This window comes from Carya illinoinensis, chromosome 1 (assembly GCF_018687715.1).
Source record: "Carya illinoinensis cultivar Pawnee chromosome 1, C.illinoinensisPawnee_v1, whole genome shotgun sequence".
NCBI lineage: Eukaryota > Viridiplantae > Streptophyta > Magnoliopsida > Fagales > Juglandaceae > Carya > Carya illinoinensis.
Window position 1 is genome coordinate 30,723,526 of NC_056752.1, and position 20,006 is coordinate 30,743,531.

Genomic DNA, 20,006 nt, shown 5'->3' on the forward strand with positions numbered 1-20,006 from the left:
AACCCACCTCTTGTGATTAATTACCTAAAAAGAGACAGCTAGATAACTCAGGAAAGTTTGCATGCATACATGGTGAATTGATATTGAAGATAGCTCAACTGCACAACTGTGTTAAAATAAATATGCAAAGGTTATATACAGAAAGATGCGATTAAACTAAAGGAAGGTTGTTGGAGAGGTTTGTTTTGTGGGTGATTGATTATGTATGTTGTGGGACCAGGCTCTTTTCCATGCATGCTAGCTTTTTTTATTTTATTTTATTTTATTTTTATGAATCTTCATGGATAGCAAAAGATCATCATATAGATATAGGTCATGTGTTGACATATATAAATGATGAATAATCAGAGGGAATTTAAAAGGTTTTTGTGTCGGCAACTTGGATTTTTAGCTTTGTTAAATGCATCAATTAAGGTAGAGAAAAAATGATCTATTATGGAGGGAGACATTATAACACCTGGGCCCAAAGATATACATATATATATATATATATATTAATCTAAGCACTATTGCTTTAATATTCTCTCATGGATTGTCAAAGATTAACAGTACAAAAGGCTCATTTTATCTTGGTTAGGTAGTTTTTTTTTTTTTTTTGATAGAAAATGCTTCACTGCATATATTCATAGGCGAAGTTACAACTGTAACTTAACAAACTGGAGAACCAGACCATAAGCTAACTAACGCATCTGCTCAGGAGCTTCCCCGTCAACAAATTTCTTTGTGACGGACATTGTCTAAAACTTCTATACCTCCTCTCTTGACAGCAGTCTAAAGAGAAAGCTCTCTGATAAACAGAGATAAACGACCTCTCTTCCGAAGAAGAGAGGTACACCCACGCTCCATCCTCCCACAGAGGAGGAGTACCACTACACTCTCTCCTCCCACGGAGGAAGAGTACCAACACCTACATTCCTCCAAAAGAGGAGTAGGACAAAACCCACATTCCTTTTAGGAAGGAGTGGGACTCTAGACAATATTTATATATAAAAGCTAAAATATATTAAAACAAATACAGAACAACCTAATAAAAACAGAAAAGGGCTGTGCAAAACAGAAGGCCCAGCCCAGGCCCATGACCCAACATCGTGGGGGCCCAACCCGCTAACAAAAGAGGCGCCTAAGGATCGGACTAGGGTTTCTTCACTGCATCCGCCGCCCCTTCTTCCTTCTCTGTTCCTGTGCTGCGCTGCTGCTGCCGATCACCACAAGGCACGGGAAGACCCCCGATGCCTAGATAAGCCCCTCAAAACCGTCGGCCAGAAACAGATAGAGTAAACCAGCAGCCCCATCGTACGAAACCCAACACTCTGTTACGAAAACAGAGTATCAAGCCTCTTGCCGTCGAGCCACCCTGCCGTATCCTCGCCTCACCATAGCCCAAGCCGTCAGCCTTCCGTCAACACGAATAGGCTAGCTTCTCACCCGTCCAACTCCTCCTATCTGTTTCGCCCTCGCCGTACGTCTCCACTGCAAAGCGCCACCTCGCAGGATTGCTCACGCCTCCTCTGCAAAGCGCCACCTCGCTGGGTTGGTCGGGGCCCTTACCGGTGATCCTCGCTCCAGGAAGACACTGAAACTAGGGGAGAAGAGCTAACCACCACAAACGCAAGAACCGACTGATAAAAACCAAAAACTAGCCAAAACAACAGACGAAAAGGAAAAAATAGAAAAACAAAGGAACAAAACTAAAGGGAGGAGGGAGGGAGGAGGGAGGGAGGAGCCGAGGCAACCACCTCTCACACCCACTGTTTACTCCTATAACATTGATGATGATGATGATGATGTACTGGTGAAGTTATTGGTGATTTTGACAAAAGATTATCAAGATGATTAGGACTAAAAGTTTCTTAATTATTGAGTGCTGGCTAGCTAACTAGAAGATGATCAAGACAAGACAAGAAAATAAATGGTGGGATGGAAAATTGATTACACCTAGCTAGCAGCTAGCTTTCTGTATATAACCTGACTACAGATGGTGCGTTGAAAGTGAAATCAGAACTTAAAATATGGAAAATCAGTCGGCAAGAGCAGAAAACAACGACAAATTAGGAAAAAAGTAGACATGATTAAGAATAAAAAATTTAAAAAAAAATTGCCTAACCACTATAATGAGTTGATGCATTGGTTGTCGTTAACCTTGATTCCATTACTATTACTACATCACTCTTAATCATCCCCCACTATCATTAATTAATTAATTAATTTTTAAGTTTTCAAAATAGTCTACGTGAAAAGAAAACAACCGCGACCCCATTTTCATTCTTTTCACTTTCTTAATGATGGTGATAAGATACCTACAGCAGATCGAATTACTGTTTCAAAACTTATTTAAAAATCGAGTAATCCTACGTACATTCGTGAAATGCGTAAGTGTCGTGTAATCGTTTTGAAAAAGATTATGATCTATTATTAAAAAAATAATTTTTTTATATAGATCTCATATTTATTCACTTTTTTTAAATAATTATGCGGCGTTTACACACTCAAAACTGCAATTATCATTTATCTTAAAAGCTATAAATACTTTAGCCGCAACAAATCTCACAAATGTAAATTCAATGTAAGGCGGATTAGATTATAAAGTTATTTTTATTATAAAATAGATCTAACGTATTATATAAAATTATATCAATTTGTAAATTTAGAATTTTTTATAGATAAATACTTTTTTAAAAAAAAAAAAAATAGAAGAGATAATAGAACGTCAACTTGCATTATTTTAAAAAACTGGAAAATAATGCACCTCTTTAACTTCTTCTTCTAAAGACAAGGTTAGCGGCAGGATTAGTTTCATGCTTTATATTTTGTCGGGAGATCTTTTGATAACTTTATTTAATGTAGAGATTATCTTTGGCGGATCACAAAGATAATACATGGTTATTGATCGAAACGAATAACTTATAGAAAGAGGGTTCATTAATTAATCATGTTTGATGAAAAAGAACTGAAAGAAAGAATCTTATAAAATTAATCAAGATTGTAAGGTGATCGAATTTAACAAAAGCACACCAGTCAAATGATGTTGTTTGGCACCAATGATGATCATTGTTTGGCACCGATGATGATCATCAAATATTGCAAAAATATCACAAATAAATAAAACCACCTCAATATTATACATCATCATGTTCATGTTATAACCTGATGGAAAATTATGTTTATCACTTAACTCATGCTGTATTTCTTTTTCATGATTTGATTAGACCTCATCTCACCCTCACCATAATTTTTCTATGCCATGCAGCGTGGACCCATGATTCAAGGCTAGCTAAGGGTTCTCTAGCTCATGAATTAAGTGTCCATCACGTGCCTTAAAATCTAATCTTGAATTTATTAATTATTTAAATATTTTGTGTCAAATCCATATCAATTAAGCAACAGGGTATGGGTATCCCAAGTGGGCAGCCCTAATTGAAATGATCTGTCATTTATTAAATGGATCCACGAAGTCTTTCTTCTTTTTCGTCTTTTATGTTTTGAATCAAAGGAGGTCAGGCTGCAGCATTTTCAAAAACAAAAAGTCACTTCACGGACTAAGTGAGGAAAAAAAAAAACAAACTGCAACTTGTTGTATTTGGGACACGTTAACCAATTAAATTTTTAAATATAAATCCATCATTCCATATACTCCATATTATCTATTTTGTAAATCAAACCAAGATGTACTATATATGTTGAACTATTTTTAAATTGAAGCTATATAATAGTAGATCAACTGCATTTAATTTATATTCTTTTAACTCACCTACTCACCCCACTGGGCCCTACAAAGAGTGTGACGCCCCCAAATCCCCACACACGGACACGAGGAAATCTAGACGTCCGGATGATGACAACCCGGGTCACCACCCTAAGACGAGTGTCAAGTGTGTGTAAGAGCAACAAATGTGCAAAAGGAAACGCAACGGATAACGAAAGTCATATAACTAAGTACCAGAATTTTTCTTAATATAATACAACCTGTTTAAAACATACATAAATAAAATATTACATAACACAAAAATAGTTTTAAAAACAGCTACATAGCACAACTTCAACTCAAAATTCCGGCGGAGCCGCATCCTCGGGCTCAGCCTCCTCCTCCTCCTCGAACCCTGCACCAAAATCTACGGAATCAAAAAATGGCGCCGCAGGTAAGTAAAATCCAAATACCACCAGATAAATACATATAAAACTCAAACAATATGCATGAAGTATGCCCAATGCACATGTCTCATAAACCACATCTCAAAACCCATAAAAACATATTTTTTTCCACGCACGCCAAAAATCTCATTTGGCCCAAAAACATATCCTTTCCAAATATCACACCAAAAGTCACATTTGGCCCATATCCATCTCAACCCATTATCCAATTAATCTGTATGCACCATGACCTCCCCTAGGGGTCATCCGCACACCCTGGCTCCAGTGCCACACCGCAGGTTACGACCACGTATGTGACACCTAACGAGCGATGCCCAGTTCCGCGCCCCGCGCGTTCATACCCAAGCATCCTCTAGCCCTCGCCAGCGAAGGGCCACGGAGTCGGTGCGTAGAGTGATGCCCGGTTCCGCGCCCGGCGCGTTCGTAGCCAAGCATCCCCTAAACCCCGCTCTCGTCCTCGCCTAGCGACAACTCAGGGGACGTCACTCAGTTTATTCCACTCCCGAGTGACCAGAGGAGCTCCACCGAAATAATACCCCATCCCAGCTTGGGGTCGTGATACACACACACCCGAAAATCCACTTACGCCAATAAAACAGGCTTTTCTCAATTAAATAAAAAAATGCATGTGCATGCACCATGTAAATGCGATATCAATGCACAAAAATAAACAACCATCCATAAATCAATAAAACAAGCAACTCCGTCCTCCATCCATCCGACCCCCAAACTCCTCGGACTCAGTCCGGAATCAGCCAACCAACAGATAAATAATTATTGAATGAGCAAAATATATTTAAATCTGAAAGTAGGATTTGGAAAATACATACAGCGCTATACGGTATTTTTAGAAAGCTTGCGGCGTTGCAAACGACGGAGAAAAAGCAACGTAACAGTGAAAATTCACTGTGGCCGTGGGTTGCAAAATACCCACTTTTGAATGGGGATAAACCAAGGCTTGAGATTGATAGGGAATGGTCTAAGGGTGATTATGAAGCTAGTGGAAGTGAAGTTTGGTCGTGGGTGGCGGCGAAAACGGTGGTTAATGGCCGGATTTCCCAAAATGGAAAGCTAGCTCGTGGGAGCTGTTCCGGTGGCTATTAGAGGCCGGAAATGGGTGGGTTAGGACGGCAAGGAACCGGTGATGAAGTGGTGAAGAGGTGGTGGCCGGAGGTGGAGCGACGGCGGCGGATCGGGGGTAAAAACCGTGGGGCTTCTTGGGCATTTTCCGGCTAAACGGCTGGCCGGATGGGGCTGGGGTTCGATGGGGTGGTGCGCCGGCAGGAGGGGGTTCGACCGGCGGGGGTGGTGTCGACCACGGTGGCCGAACGGCGGTGGGTCGGGGCTGAGCTGCAACCGGCGTGGGAGAGGAGAGAGAGAGAGAGGGTCGATGCACAGGAGAGAGAAAAGGAAGAAGAAAAAGAAAAGAAAGAAAAAAGAAAAAGAAAAAGAAAGAAGAAAAAGACAAGAGAAAAAGGAAAAAGGGAAAAAGAGATGTAGGAAGAAATGAGGTCCAATCCTCACTCCGGACAACAAAACAAATCCGCTGAGAACGAGATTAAAAGCCGTAAAATAAATAAATAAATGAAACACAACATCCAACAAATAAAAACCAAATTTAAAACGCAATAATTTAAAATAAATAAAGCAATATATTAATTAAATTAAAAACAATCCTTCAGTGAAGATACACGCAAAAGCGGGTCATCACAAAGAGATATGTAGATGATGATCATGTTAGCATAATGCGATGTTGAAAATGACCCTATCGGTTTGGTAGAAGGATTGGCTTGGTGTCTCTCTACACTGTATGTCTATTTTAGGGCCCTTTTATGAATTGTAAGGATGATAATTGCTTGTCTCTCTCTACATTGCAATTAATTATAGTTTATCGTCACCAACACCTTGTCTCAATACGCATGGTAGCCAGCTCATCGTCCATTGAGGGAGTCCACCATGTCGTTGTTTGTCGTGGCATGATGACCTGTTAATTGTGAAAAGAAACCAAAGATATTTATTTTCATCATGTCTTCCATGCATGATGGGTGATCGATCGTCCATGCATGCATGCATGATTAGATGAGAAAATAACATGATATATTAGAGGAAAAAAGAAGCCGATTGAATAATATTAATTCTTGTTGAATTAAAATATAGCTAGCTAGCTGTAAAGTCATGAATATTAATGCAATATCTATATAATATTTTTGAGATTATATAATATATAAGATGAGTTGAGAGTAGCTACATGCGAACAAAAGATAGAAGAGGCCATTCAGTGGACATGACTAAAGCCACTTTTAGACACATTAATGTCGCGTGCACCAAATTAAATAGCTAAGTCATGTGATTAGACCCTGATTATGTTCATATAAATTAACTTCCCACCCACCTAATTACTTTGATCATCATGTTCATATAAATTAATTTGGTGTTGATTTTGTCGATCTGTAAGACATGAAGTAAAGGGATTTGCACTTTATATATTTTTGCTTGATTTAGAGATCAAAGTAGAAGAAGAATCACATGCTCTTATGTCATGCTTTCGTAAACAAATTAATCTTTTATATATATATATATATATATGGTCTTTCCCTCACTAAGAAATTAAACCCATCCGATCCTCCATCGACCATGTACGTACGTGGTGGTTTGCAATTAGCTAGCTGCTTCCATGATCATCATCACATTTTGGTGCTAAAAGTCAATTGGAGTGGACCTAAGATTTATTTTTCTTTAGTTGTTAGCTCTTTGTTTTGGACCAATTAATCATGCACCACACATATTATATGTATATATATAAGAAAAATATTTTAGATATAAATAAATTATACAAAAGTAAACTTACAAGCTGATATAATTTGATATGATATATGAGATTGTAAAATTAATTTTATTATAAAATAGATTTAAAAAATTATATTAATTTAGAAATTTATTTTAATGAAATTTTTAGACGCGACACTTCTCAATATATAATACACCAACGGCGCCAACAAGCTCTTAATTTCGTGTACGTTAAATAATATCTTTCTCTGCGAGTATTGCGGGAAGATTAACCCTTGAATAAGAAAATTAGCCTCTAATAAGCTGATCCCACAACACAGCATGTTGATTAGTTTGTTAATGGTGCTGAGTTGTGTTTAGGATTTTGACCCTTCAATAATTATATGTCCATGAAAAACCAATGTCCAATCATCATTAACTGGTATGATGTGGTACATATCCCTCTCAATATACCTTCTTAATATATATTTTTTTATATTAACTCACCCACCCACCCCACTGGGCTCTACTTTCACTATAACATTTTCTCACTAAATCATTTTCTATGTTTCAAAAGTTCCAAACAAATATCTTTGTACAAGGTCTTCATTGGAGCATTAAATTTCTCTCTTCTGGCTGCTATATATGATAGCTTGATGCATAGATTGATGCTTACGATGCGCAATTATTGAGCAAAAAGTTGTATCAGAAAAGATTGAATACGATTTTATATATAAAAATATTAATGATTTTTAGAGCTAATTAATATAAAAGTATATCTTTTTCTTGCATAACATGAATAATAATTAATAATGAATTGAGTTGATCATGATCAGTTTATTTCAATCTCCAACCAGCACGTTTCCTAATCGAATGGGATCCACTCAATTATTCGAACCCATCTTATAAAAAGTATCAGTAACTATTCACGTGTCGAGAAAGAATCCAAAATTGATTGACGTGTTGAATTGAAGATTGCAAAAAATTAATGAAAATCGTTCAGTTATTTTTCTGTCGACTTCTCTCTCATTTTCTTTCTTTAATTTAAAAGTTTAAGCACAATTTTTATTTTTTATTTTTTTATTTTTTAAAATCTTTAATCAATCATAATTAATGTTTTTATATTTTTTTTATTAAGACTAAATACCAATACTGTAATTGAATGATTAATTAATAATGAACGGGTAGTGTAATGTATTAAATATGATGTTATATCATGTTGATGGTGTTGCGAGTAGAGTAGTTAATCTAGGGATCTAACGGGTTGAAGACATACTTAGTCAAGCATCCAAACAAGTCGTAATTCACCAAAAAATAAAACCGAAAACTGCTTTAAGGACGCCTGGTTTTCATTTGGTGGGAGAGAATCCACTTCTCAGCACAAATACATTGCATGTGGGTTTTCCTTGTGTATATTATCACGTACACAAACCTCCCACATTCCTCTCACGAAATAAAACTATTCTTCATTGACCCACCCCGACTCCTATCATTTCACTCCTCACCTTCTCTTTCCTCTCACTTATTTTCTCTATTTTTTTTTGCCCTATCTCATAGAATTTGCATGTGGGTTTCCGTTTTTGTTGATAAAGCTCAGTATGAAGAGATTTTGGCTGTTGTCTTCTTTGTTTTTCTCTTTTTTGCTCTGTTTGGAAGGTTTTCTGATAGAAAACGGTGCGGATTCGACCTCTCGGGATTTTTTCAGCTGTACCCATGTCTAACATCTTCGGTTTCAGTGGTAAACTCTCGATTGCTTTAGAAAAATATAAATGATATACTTTAACTGTTCTTCTAAAAAACATACTTAGTAAAGAATTCATCAAAATTAAGCCGTTAACCACTCTCTCTCTCTCTCTCTCTCTCTCTCTCTCTCTCTCTCTCTCTCTCTCTCTCTCTCTCTCTCTCTCTCTCTCTCTCTCTCTCTCTCTCTCTTAACAAGAGCGGTGGCCCTCTGTTTTAGACTAGACAACTCTAATCCGTAGGATTTTTATGGGTCTTCTGTAGCTGTCAGGCGCCACATAGCTATGACACTACATTGCTCTTTTGTAGTTGTTAGGCGCCGCAGCTATGATACTACATTACTCTTCTGTAGCTGTCAAGCACCGCAGCTATGATACTACATCACTCATGTCTCTTGTAGAGAAATACTTCACGAGAGATGATTCATCATAATTTTCTCTATAAAAAAATTATTCAGTTCATCTTCTTTCGCATCTCATTTTCTTCACTTTTATGAAATTAGTCTACATTCTTACTCTGCAATCTCTTTCTGCTTTCTCACTTTGCAATGGCTCAGCAATCTTCTCATTACCAATATATGAGGTCTTCTGCACCTCGTTCACCAGTTGTTTCTACTTCTTCCGTAGGTGCTATAATGCAATCCAATAATGATCTGACTAATAAGTCAGATAATAAAATTATCTACAAGCTTGTGAGTCTCGGTACCCAATACTCATCAACCCTCGTCGCATATTCTCAGCAACTACAATCTAGGACTGGTGAGGTTGACAAACTCCACGAGAATATTTCTATCCTTCAGCGGCTTCTTATGGAGTCCAACATGAAGATAGAAGCACTAAAACGAGATAACAGAGATTTAAAATCTTTGCTTAACTCTTCTTTTCGAGTGGCTACTCCTTTATATAGGAAAGACATGCAGATTTTTGAAGAGCAAGAGCGTTTAAAGATTGAGACAAAGAGCTTCAAATTTCTGTAATTTTGCTTTGTGATACTAAAATAATACTTCACAAATATTCATATTTGTGTTTCTATCTTCTGGTATATGTTTTATGTGCTCTATTTTATTTCTTTCAGGGATTTTTATATATATGACATGATCCAATGACTCATATAAATATGCATTTAATCATGCATATCCAAACTCTCGGTAATCTTCAAGTTAATAAAAACCTCAAGGTGTTCTACTGGTCTAGGACTAACTTACTTCTTTATAATCGCAACAATTAGTCCTCTTCCTAAGTGGTAATTCGATAACTGACCAGTTAATAACTTAAACTTGAGACTTTCTCTCTTATGATTATCATAACTCTTCTATCCATCATGAGTTATCAATTATTCTAACTCTAAATGATTTGTTTCTAATGTTCACATAAATTCTCAAGACCAAGATTTTACTCCCCATATAATAGTCTCCAAAAGAAGATCGATCTGTAATTTCTATAATTTTATTTCGAGATAATAAAATAATACTTTACAAATATTCATATTTGTGTTTCTATCTTCTGTTAGATCTTCTATATGTTCCATTTTATTTCTCCTTTAATAATGCACACTTTCTTATAAAACCGTAATATGAATCTGAAATACTAATTGTATTTAAGAGATGATATTTTAGATCTAATAATTTCATTCATCTCCCCCATGAATGTTCTCTAAATCCCAATTGAAGCTTCTCATTTTACAAATTTTTTAGTTACAGTTCACTTGTAAAATCTTTGCTTGTTATTTAGAAAAATTTCAATGGATCAAGATATCAACAATCATAACAGTCTTGCTGCTCTCCTTCTAAACAGGTTGATTCACATGAATAACCTCAGTTGCTTCAGTATACTGAATGAGATATACTTATTTCTTTTATTCTTTATTTTAGGGCATTTCATAAATTTGAATTTGACTATGTACGAAAACTTGCTGCTGAGCTTTGTGGTCGCATTCACCCCCAAGTATCAACAACTATGCCCAACCTTGTTATTAGTGCATCTTATTTGGCTCATACTTGAGACTGTTTGATTATTTGATTATATTCCTGTTAGAAAAAAATTGTAATTTCAATAAAACTCTAATTTCAATTCCTCCAAATTTGTATCAGTTTTAACTTATTTGTCTTTGACTTAATACTTTAGTATTTATGTTTTTATATTTTTTTTTTTGTTAAGACTAAATACCAATACTGTAATTGAATGATTTATTAATAATTAACAGGTAGTGGTGGCTTTGGTTTGAGATCTCTGTTGGTCAATACAGATAGGTAGGGTTATAATAAAGCATAAGATTTTGAATTAGTTGTTGGGCGCTACAATTTGAATAATGAGAAATAATTTTTAGATAAATCTGGGTGTTTTTTATACATGGTAATTGAGTGTTGTATATTCAAGTTCTCTATTTTGATCAATTGATGGAAAAAACATCTTCATCATATATGCTCATGTTGGGAAAAAATTGTAATTTTAATAAAACTGTAATTTCAATTCCTTCAAACTTGTATCAGTTTTAACTTATTTGTCTTTGACTTAATACTTTAGTAATAGAAAGTAATTATTACTATCATTACTATCTTTTCATGCATTTTATTTATTGGTCTTTATTTTAGGAAATTTTGATAATTTTCTAGTAATATTGTATCTAATGAACATATTTTTTTCCTTCTCACTAGAAAAACGTGCCTTGCACGTTGAGTGCCAACTAGTATATATATATAGCATTAATTAATGATGAACATGATAAATTTGTGATTGTAAACCATGCAATATGCAGTTTGATTATCTCTGTTTTGTTTTTTTCAATTAGGTAAATTTAATCCCTCTAATTTATATTAGAGAGTATCCAACGTGGTGACTCTTCGTTGGACTATGTCCCTTTGTATGCATGCTACTTTTGAGAGACAAGGTAGGTAGGTACTCGGGGGTAGAAAAGTGGTAAGAGTACCACAAAGGCCGCCTTTTATTGGGGAATAAATGTATTCGGCCCCAACTCAACGATTCCAGAGAATATGACTGTTCAATATCAGATTCGGGCTTCTCTTCTTGGGCCAAGATTTAGGAAATGATTGTTTGAACATAATGAAGCTTGGACTTTGAAACCGAAAGATATAGATAACATTGAGAATCAGTCCTGATTATAAATCTTTGTTTTCTTGGACCGTCAAAAGTTGAATCTTTTAAATTGTATTCGGAGTCTTATTATGACCATTTTTGTTATGATCCTCGGATTCAGCTAGTAGCCCTACCACTTTGCAATCGTTGACACAATGTGTCTTTTAAAAAAAAATAAAAATTAACAAATAGCCATTTTTATAATATATTCGTCTCTTTATATATATATATATATATAGTAATGCTGTATATAGTCATGCAATGTATAAACGTCGTCTAGTTGTTTTGAGAAAAATAGAGTCCACTATTAAAAAATTAATTATTTTTATATAAATCTCATATTTATTCATATTTTTTTAAATGATTGCATCACGCTTGCACACTCATAACTATAACTATTATTTATATATATATATATATATATGAAATTGAAGCGTATTCAAGGAGATATATTTACAGAGCGCGAGTTGAAAGAATATCACTATAAATGATGCACATAGAGACAAACCGAAAAAGGGACATTTCATAAAATTATTGTGAAGATGTTTTGTTTCACATGAGGAATATGGATTTGCATGAACTATCCACAATAATATGAAGCAAAGATGCTCTCAATATATTCTCTCATGATGTGTACGTAAACATTAAATATTGGGTGCCGTCATATGTTCTATTTTCAAGCTAGTTTGTAAAACACAATATTTAAATGGTCACTTAATTAATTGTATCCGTAAGATTTAATTTATAATATTCAAATTTAAAATTTATCTGCCAAATCAAATAATATATATACATATATGTTATGTAAGTACTTTAATAGATGTGTTATCTACTCTAACTTATAAATAGAATTATATATATATTTATATATATATATATAAGATCGAAAAAAACTTCCCTTTTTGTAAAGGTGTGTGCCCCTAATATGAAAAGAAAAACTAAAACCAAAGCATGGTGATCAAGATAATGATTGAATTTGAAGAAATCCATAACTCAAAATAGAAATTTGGAATTGGGGATCATGATGAGTAATACTACATGAAATCATGGAGTCATATACAAGCCGATCATGCAGTCACTTTGGAAAAAAAAATGAGATCTATTATTAAAAAATCAATTTCTTTTTATGTAGGTCCCTTATTTATTTACATTTTTCAAACTAATTATACGATGCTTGCTTACTCATAATAGTAAGTACCATTTCTTAAACTAAAGAGTAATGAAAAAGTCGAAAGCATGCAGCCCGCATTTCTTTTGCTCTTACTAACTTTAAAATCAAATAATATTGTTGTTTCTAATTTGGTAATTTCAAGATACAAATTGTAAAAATGGCATGTTAAGTTCAAGACCTTATCAAGTATTTCATCAACTTTAGACAGAATTATTTCTCATGCATGTAGGTCCACCGACGAGGCCGGAAATGACTTTAATATATAATGTGTCAAGACCAAAAGATCATAGAGAGCAAAGATAAAAAGGTAATATGAAGCCACATTAATTTGATTATATCAGTTTCAAAATGCATTTGAATTTAAGAATAACTTTTGATTTCAAGGAAAATTTACAAAGAAATAAAGGAAATACAGTACTAATCAGACTTTGCTAATAGATAATTCTGAAATCCTTTCATACAATTAAACACAATTTGTATATATACATGCATACACCAACTTCTTTTTATTCCTGATTTTTCGAAGTTGCTTAGAAAATAGAAAGAAAATGCAAACTAATTAACAACTTATTTGTAATTAATGAGATATTGGCAAATATAGCTAGGGACCGGATCATGTTTTCCGGCTAGCAACATACACTTGGCTTTTGAATAGATATGAACACTTGAAAGGTGGCTAGCTAGGCCTGCTATCAATGACATGGTTCATCCAAGAAGTCCTGAATCAAAAGACACCCCGGTGGAGGGCAACCAAAGATTTCCGGCGATAAAACCGGCGACGGTAAAAGTCTGAGCTTCAGCAGATGTGAGAGAAGAATGGTAGCCAGGCCACTTAACCCTACCAGAAGTGGAGGCACCAGGCCCTGAGTTCATGTATTCCCCATAATACAGTGTATTCAAGGCAAAAGACCCCGACCATGGCGACCATCCTGCTGGGTGAATTAACCCACCCAGAGACGACTGCATGATTACCGTCCTCGAATGCTGCTTCCATGGCCTTCCAAGATACGTAGCAAACTTCGACTGCACAGGAGCGAGGTCGGATGCTGCTGCTATCTTACAGTTATGGATCGAAATGCCGGTGTTTTCATCTGAGCTGCTCCGACCTTGCGCTGTGATGAAGTTGTCGCGCCCTGACGGAGGCTTCCTCACGTATATGCCACAGCTTTGGAAGACGGCCGCGGAGTTGCCGAATATGAAATCTACTGTACCATAGATGTCGGTTTCTCTATAGAACTGGCGTTTGGAGAGAGTGTAGAGGGTGTCTTGGTAACCGAGGATGGAGCATCGGAAAATCACCGACTTGTCGGAACCAACACGAAGGGCAACAGCTTGGTGTTTTTCCGGGCCCGCAGAGTTCACAAATGTAATGTCTCGAGCTATAAATCCGTCTCCCATGGCGCCTGAAAGAGACATCCATAGTATATTAATGTTTATCAAAATTATATATGGTCAGCCCCACATTAATTTAATTTGAGTGACTATTTAGAAACACATAACCACCAAATTAAGTACATGAAATAGTGATCCCAGGCCTATCAAGCATATATTTCTGATCCTCGAACCCTATATAGCTAACCACCAATATTTCTTAAGAGTTGGGCTTATCTTCTTCTGATCTCATGATCAAGAAGATGGCCACAATCATGTCTATTTCCAGGGTCGCTTTCATCATCTAAAGGAAAGTAGGGAACAATATCAGAGCTGGTTATGGTGTTTGTTTAATCAACGTGTGGCCTACGTGAAGCTAGAGATCATCTATCGATTCTTCCCATCCACCCACAATTTTAATATGAGCATGCATGCTAGCTAGCATGTACATTAATTATTAAAATTCAATTCATAATTTAGTCAGAGAAATGATATTTACAGTAATGAAATATGTAAATACCGTATAGTTTAAATACAGAATTCATATAAAAATAATAATAAATATAATTTTTTAATAGTAAACTTTAATCTTTTCTAAAAAAATTATATACTTTACGTTTGTTTATAACATTAGTATGATATAATTAATTGAACTATCACAATAACGTTTTTATTGTTTTGAACGGACTATATATAATATTAAAGTGGTAATAAAAACCGATTTGAAATTAAGTTTATCGGCGAAGGGACTAAATAAAATAATAATAACCATAATAATAATCATAATAATAATAATAAATTTAAAAAACAAAAAAAACAAAAATTGTACGTGCAGTGAGTACTTCCCTTAATTATAATATGTACGTACCAACGGTGGCAGTCCCGTAAGTGGTCGAGCCATCAACAGAATTCTTATCACCAACAATGACCGTTACGCCCTTTCCATCCCCAACCAACATGACGTTATGTTGCTTACTGGGAATGTTTAGATTTTCCCGATAAGTCCCTGCTTTTATGTGAATGACAGTCCTACCGCCATCCGCCAATGATGCCACCAGCTCAAGTGCCTCTCCTATGCTCCCGTGCGTCCCACTCCCATCCTTTGCCACCACTGCATTTGCTTCTATCTCTCCTATCGAAGCTTGCAAAAGCTTCCGTTCTGCCGCCGACACCCACGTCGGAAAATCCTCCGACAACGTTTTTCTCCGGCCACCAGTACTTGATCTTGTGCTCGACTTTTTTGCCTCCTTTGGCTTGGAAGACATGTAAAGGTTTAGGGAGTTGCTAATGAAATGGCTCAAATTTTGAGCCTTAGCATCCATCACGCCTTTCCCTACCTTAAATCGATAATTCTCAAGGCTTTCGAGACATGCTGCCTGATTAGTAAGAGCAGCACTAAGCCATGTCCGGACATCATCATCGATGCTGGTGCCAGGCTTATTCTCACGGTTGTCAACATTCGAGAGCTGGTCTAGACTATCCTCGAGCAACTCGAGGCAGTCATTCATGCCGCCGCCAATTAGGTTGCCGGGGGCCGAGGGGTAGGAAAGGCTAAGGTTGTAAGCAAGGGCTCGAGCCGAGTGAGCCTGGCCCATGCTGTACTTGACCGAGTGGTCAAACAGATCTGCTAGGGTTTGTGGGGTCGCAGTAGTAGTACTTGTTGTAGTTAGCACCGATGACAGCATGGATTCACAAGCTGCTTTGTGGGGGGCACGCTTGCAATAAGCTGAGAAAATGTCTCCAGAAGAGAATTCGGAAAAATGGGACGATATTGGTGCAGTTGTTGCTGGCAGAGATCCAGCTGCCAATCCAACAAACAACAAGATTTCAGTGGTTACGAACACAGATAGTACTGAGACTACCCATGAATTATTTCCTAGTTTTGAACGAGAGGAGATGATCGGCATTTTGTACGTGATTATGATTGTATGAAGTTGAGAGACAGATAAGAGAGAGATCAGGGAGAGAGATGATCAGTGGTATGCCTTAATCAAGCATACACTAGCTGCTATATATAGAAAGTTTATGATATGGAAGATGGCATATTAATCATGAAGCTAGCTAGCCAATAATTAAATCTATGTATATTAATCTTTTTGATCTTCCAGCTTTTACTTACGTAACTAATTGTTTTCTGTTGGATATATGGTAAACTAGCTGAAGCCATGGGCTCCATTACGTACATGATCGAGTGCACGCATGCATATATAATAAGTACGTACTAGTACTGGTACGTACGTACATATGTAATTTTACATCGTCGTATGAAAGCAACCTTGCTCTTAATAATTGGTAGCTAGGTCATGATCAAGCCAGCTGGCTCGCTCGATCGTTGAATTGAAGGTAGCCCATCTGCCAAACACTAAATTGCAAAGAAGTCCTCGATACCAGCTGATCCAAACACTCGATAGTTGCTTGAATAAAGAAGATACTAGAAAATCAAATGATAATTTTTTTTTTTTTTTTTTTATATCTTCTTCCCCAGCTCAAGTACTTAGCTAATTATTTGGTCCCAAACTTTGAACTTGGTTAATTAATTAATTTGAGGAAAATGTTGGCAGTGCTATTTTATATATAAAGGCAGTTATAATAAATTAATATAATATTATCTTTTCATGGAAAACCTAGTGTGTAATATATAACTAATTATAGCTAGTGATTAAATAAAAAAACTAAATAAAAAGAGAAGTGTTTGGTCTATATAGAGGTCTTACAAATTAAATAAATATTATAAATTTACGTGACTCAACATAATATAAGTTAAAAGTTTTACAATAGGACATATATATTATATATATTAAGTTATATCAATTTGTAAGTTTAATTTCTTTTATAAGATCTCTTTATAATAAATCTAACGCGTGCTTCTCACATAAAAATGTTTCAAATTAGATTCCCTTATTAATTATAAGTAGCTAGCAAAGGACAAAAACCGTTGATTTATTCTCCATGTAGATATGCGTATGGATCATGTACAATATATCTTTCAACAGCGATTGATCAGAGACGGCAACCGAAATTATGCCGAAAAGTATATTAGCCTTAGGGAAATTAACATGATCCATGGGCTCTACTGCGATGCTTTTCATTGTGGTAACATGGAAAAGTCTCCACACGAACAGCAACATCTATCATGACCAGCTTTTTATTCATTTGAGATGATTCTAATTCATATATAATCTCGTTATATATATGATCCAGCTTTTTGGCTGTCGGCTTTCTGTATATGTCAAGGTTTAATGGGATCGGACGTTTCAACTAAATATAGAGAGAGAGAGAGAGAGAGAGAGAGAGAGAGAGAGAGAGAGAGAGAGAGAGAGATGGATTATAACTAATGGGACCGTGAATATATAGAAAAATTAATAGTACTCATGCACTACTCATAAGAAACGTCTTAATCTTTTTTTGCTACGTAGTGATCTTTTTGAGTCATGTTATTTCAAGAGCTATCTTTTTCTTTTGGTTTTATTTTTTAATTAAGTGAATGGTTAATTTAGCAAGCATGAAGAGCTAGGAGATCAGGAGTTATATATAAGTATGAATTATTCTTCTTATCAACCCCCTTAACCCATTTTACACCCACATCTTACGTGGCAGTCAGACCTTAACTCATAACTGAGATTTTCTCTACCTCTTTCTCTCAGTTCGCAAAATCTCGCCACGCATTTTCACCAAAATCCATATTTCAGCAATTGCATATCTTCGTTGAATTCGCAAATGAATAGTGAATACATTGTTTGTTTGTTTCTTGGTTGAGTTTGCAGGAAGAGATGAATAGGGATGATTCTCCGACCGTTTTGACAAAACGTAAAAGTTCTTTGACTATATTTGAAATTTGGGATCTATCCCTATTATTCCAGTTGCCCTGTTCGTGTGTATGTGCAATCAAAATAACTAAATATGTTAACATGATTTTGTAGAAATAGAAAAACATAAAAAAAAAAATGGGATGAAAATTGAATTTACCGGAAGGCAATTGGAATCAAGCATGCAAAGCAAGTGGAAGAGTGACAATTTCAACTTTCTCAACAAGCAAACATCACATAAGGAAAACCTAATCAAGTTTCAAACTAGGAAAGTGGAACAAAATGAATTTCACCTTGTCTCAAAGGAATAGGCGACGCCAAGATGAAGAAAAATTGCAACACTTTACTTTGGCAGTGATTTTGAAAATTTCTTGATTAGCATAGAAGACATAGGCTATGTTGCACGGTAGAGAGAGAGAGAGAGGGGGGCTCGAAGAGAGAGAAATTGAGGAGAGAGATGGTGATGATGGGGTGTGGGGTGGGAAACGACGTTTCAGCATTTAAAAAAAATAAAAATAAAATCCACATCAAGTGTGGGGTATGGCGTGGGGAACAGTTGCTGATATATTGCAAAACTTTATAAGTATATTATGATCAAAAGGTCGTAGCTAGCTAGTTGGCCTGATCAACTTTAATGATATATGCTTACACGAGGTGTGTGGTCGATGTTATGATTGAGTGTATACCTTGTCTCAAAGGAATAAGCGATGCCAAGATGAAGAAAAGCTACAACGCTTTTACTTTGGCAGTGATTTTGAAAAATTCTTGATTAACGTAGAAGACACAAACTATGTTGCAGGGTAGAGAGAGATAGAGAGCTCTTGAGGAGAAAGAGAGAGAGAGAGAGAGAGAGAGAGAGAGAGAGAGAGAGAGACGGTGATGATGGGGTTTGGGTTGGGGAACGACATTTCAACATTTAAAAAAATATATAAATAAAATTCATATCAAATGTGGGGTGGATAACAATTGCTGATATATTGCAGAACTGTATAAGTATATTCTGAACAGAAGGTCGTAGCTAGCTAGTTGGCCTGATCAACTTTAATTATATATGCTTGCATGAGATGTGTGGTCGACACTACGATTGAGTATATACCTTGTCTCAAAGGAATAGGTGGCGCCAAGATAAAGAAAAGCTGCAATACTTTACTTTGGCAGTGATTTTGAAAAATTCTTGATTATCGTAGGAGACACAGGCTATGTTGCAGGGTAGAGAGTGAGAGAGAGCTCTTGAGGAGGGAGAGAGAGAGAGAGAGAGAGATGGTGATGATGGGGTTTGGGTTGGGGAACGACGTTTCAACATTTAAAAAAATATATAAATAAAATTCATATCAAATGTGGGGTGGAGAACAGTTGATGATATATTGTAGAACTGTATAAGTACATTCTGAACAGAAGGTCATAGCTAGCTAGTTGGCCTGATCAACTTTAATTATATATGGTTGCATGAGGTGTGTGGTCGACGTTACGATTGATGAGTGTATTATCAGGAATTCATGAGGTTATTCGATCGAAAGAGCATGAGATTTGCTTTTTGACTAAATTTCATGATCGAGAGGAGTATCGATCCACTAGTTAATTAATTAATTAATGGGCTCATAAAAGTCTTGGTGATCATGATATTCTCAATTATAACAAGCTTGTCATGACTGGGTATCTACGTGCATGCGTACGTACGTCCCCAAGAAATCGATCGATCGATCGGGACATGCATTATCCCCCATAAAGCATCCACAAGTAAATTAACGAATGAAATTACAAGAGTCTGGCCAAGAGACACTGATACGTCCACTACTGATCAGAATCTCTATCGAGATTTTTTACTCAATGTCTTTACATTTTTTTTTTTTTTAATTTTTCAACATTTTTCAAATCCATTTAAACATTTCTTTTAAAATAAAATTTACAAAC

General features: G+C 35.9%; 1 protein-coding gene across 1 annotated transcript; it reads right to left on the reverse strand.

Annotated features, from left to right (window-relative positions):
* Positions 1–13,345: 13,345 nt before the first annotated feature.
* On the reverse strand, positions 13,346–16,291 carry LOC122314987 (pectinesterase-like). The gene is made up of 2 exons (XM_043130653.1): positions 15,158–16,291; positions 13,346–14,321 (listed from the first exon to the last, which is right to left on the reverse strand). Exons 1-2 carry the CDS (start codon positions 16,194–16,196, stop codon positions 13,624–13,626), a joined length of 1,737 nt encoding a protein of 578 aa, XP_042986587.1. The 5' UTR covers positions 16,197–16,291; the 3' UTR covers positions 13,346–13,623.
* Positions 16,292–20,006: the final 3,715 nt, after the last annotated feature.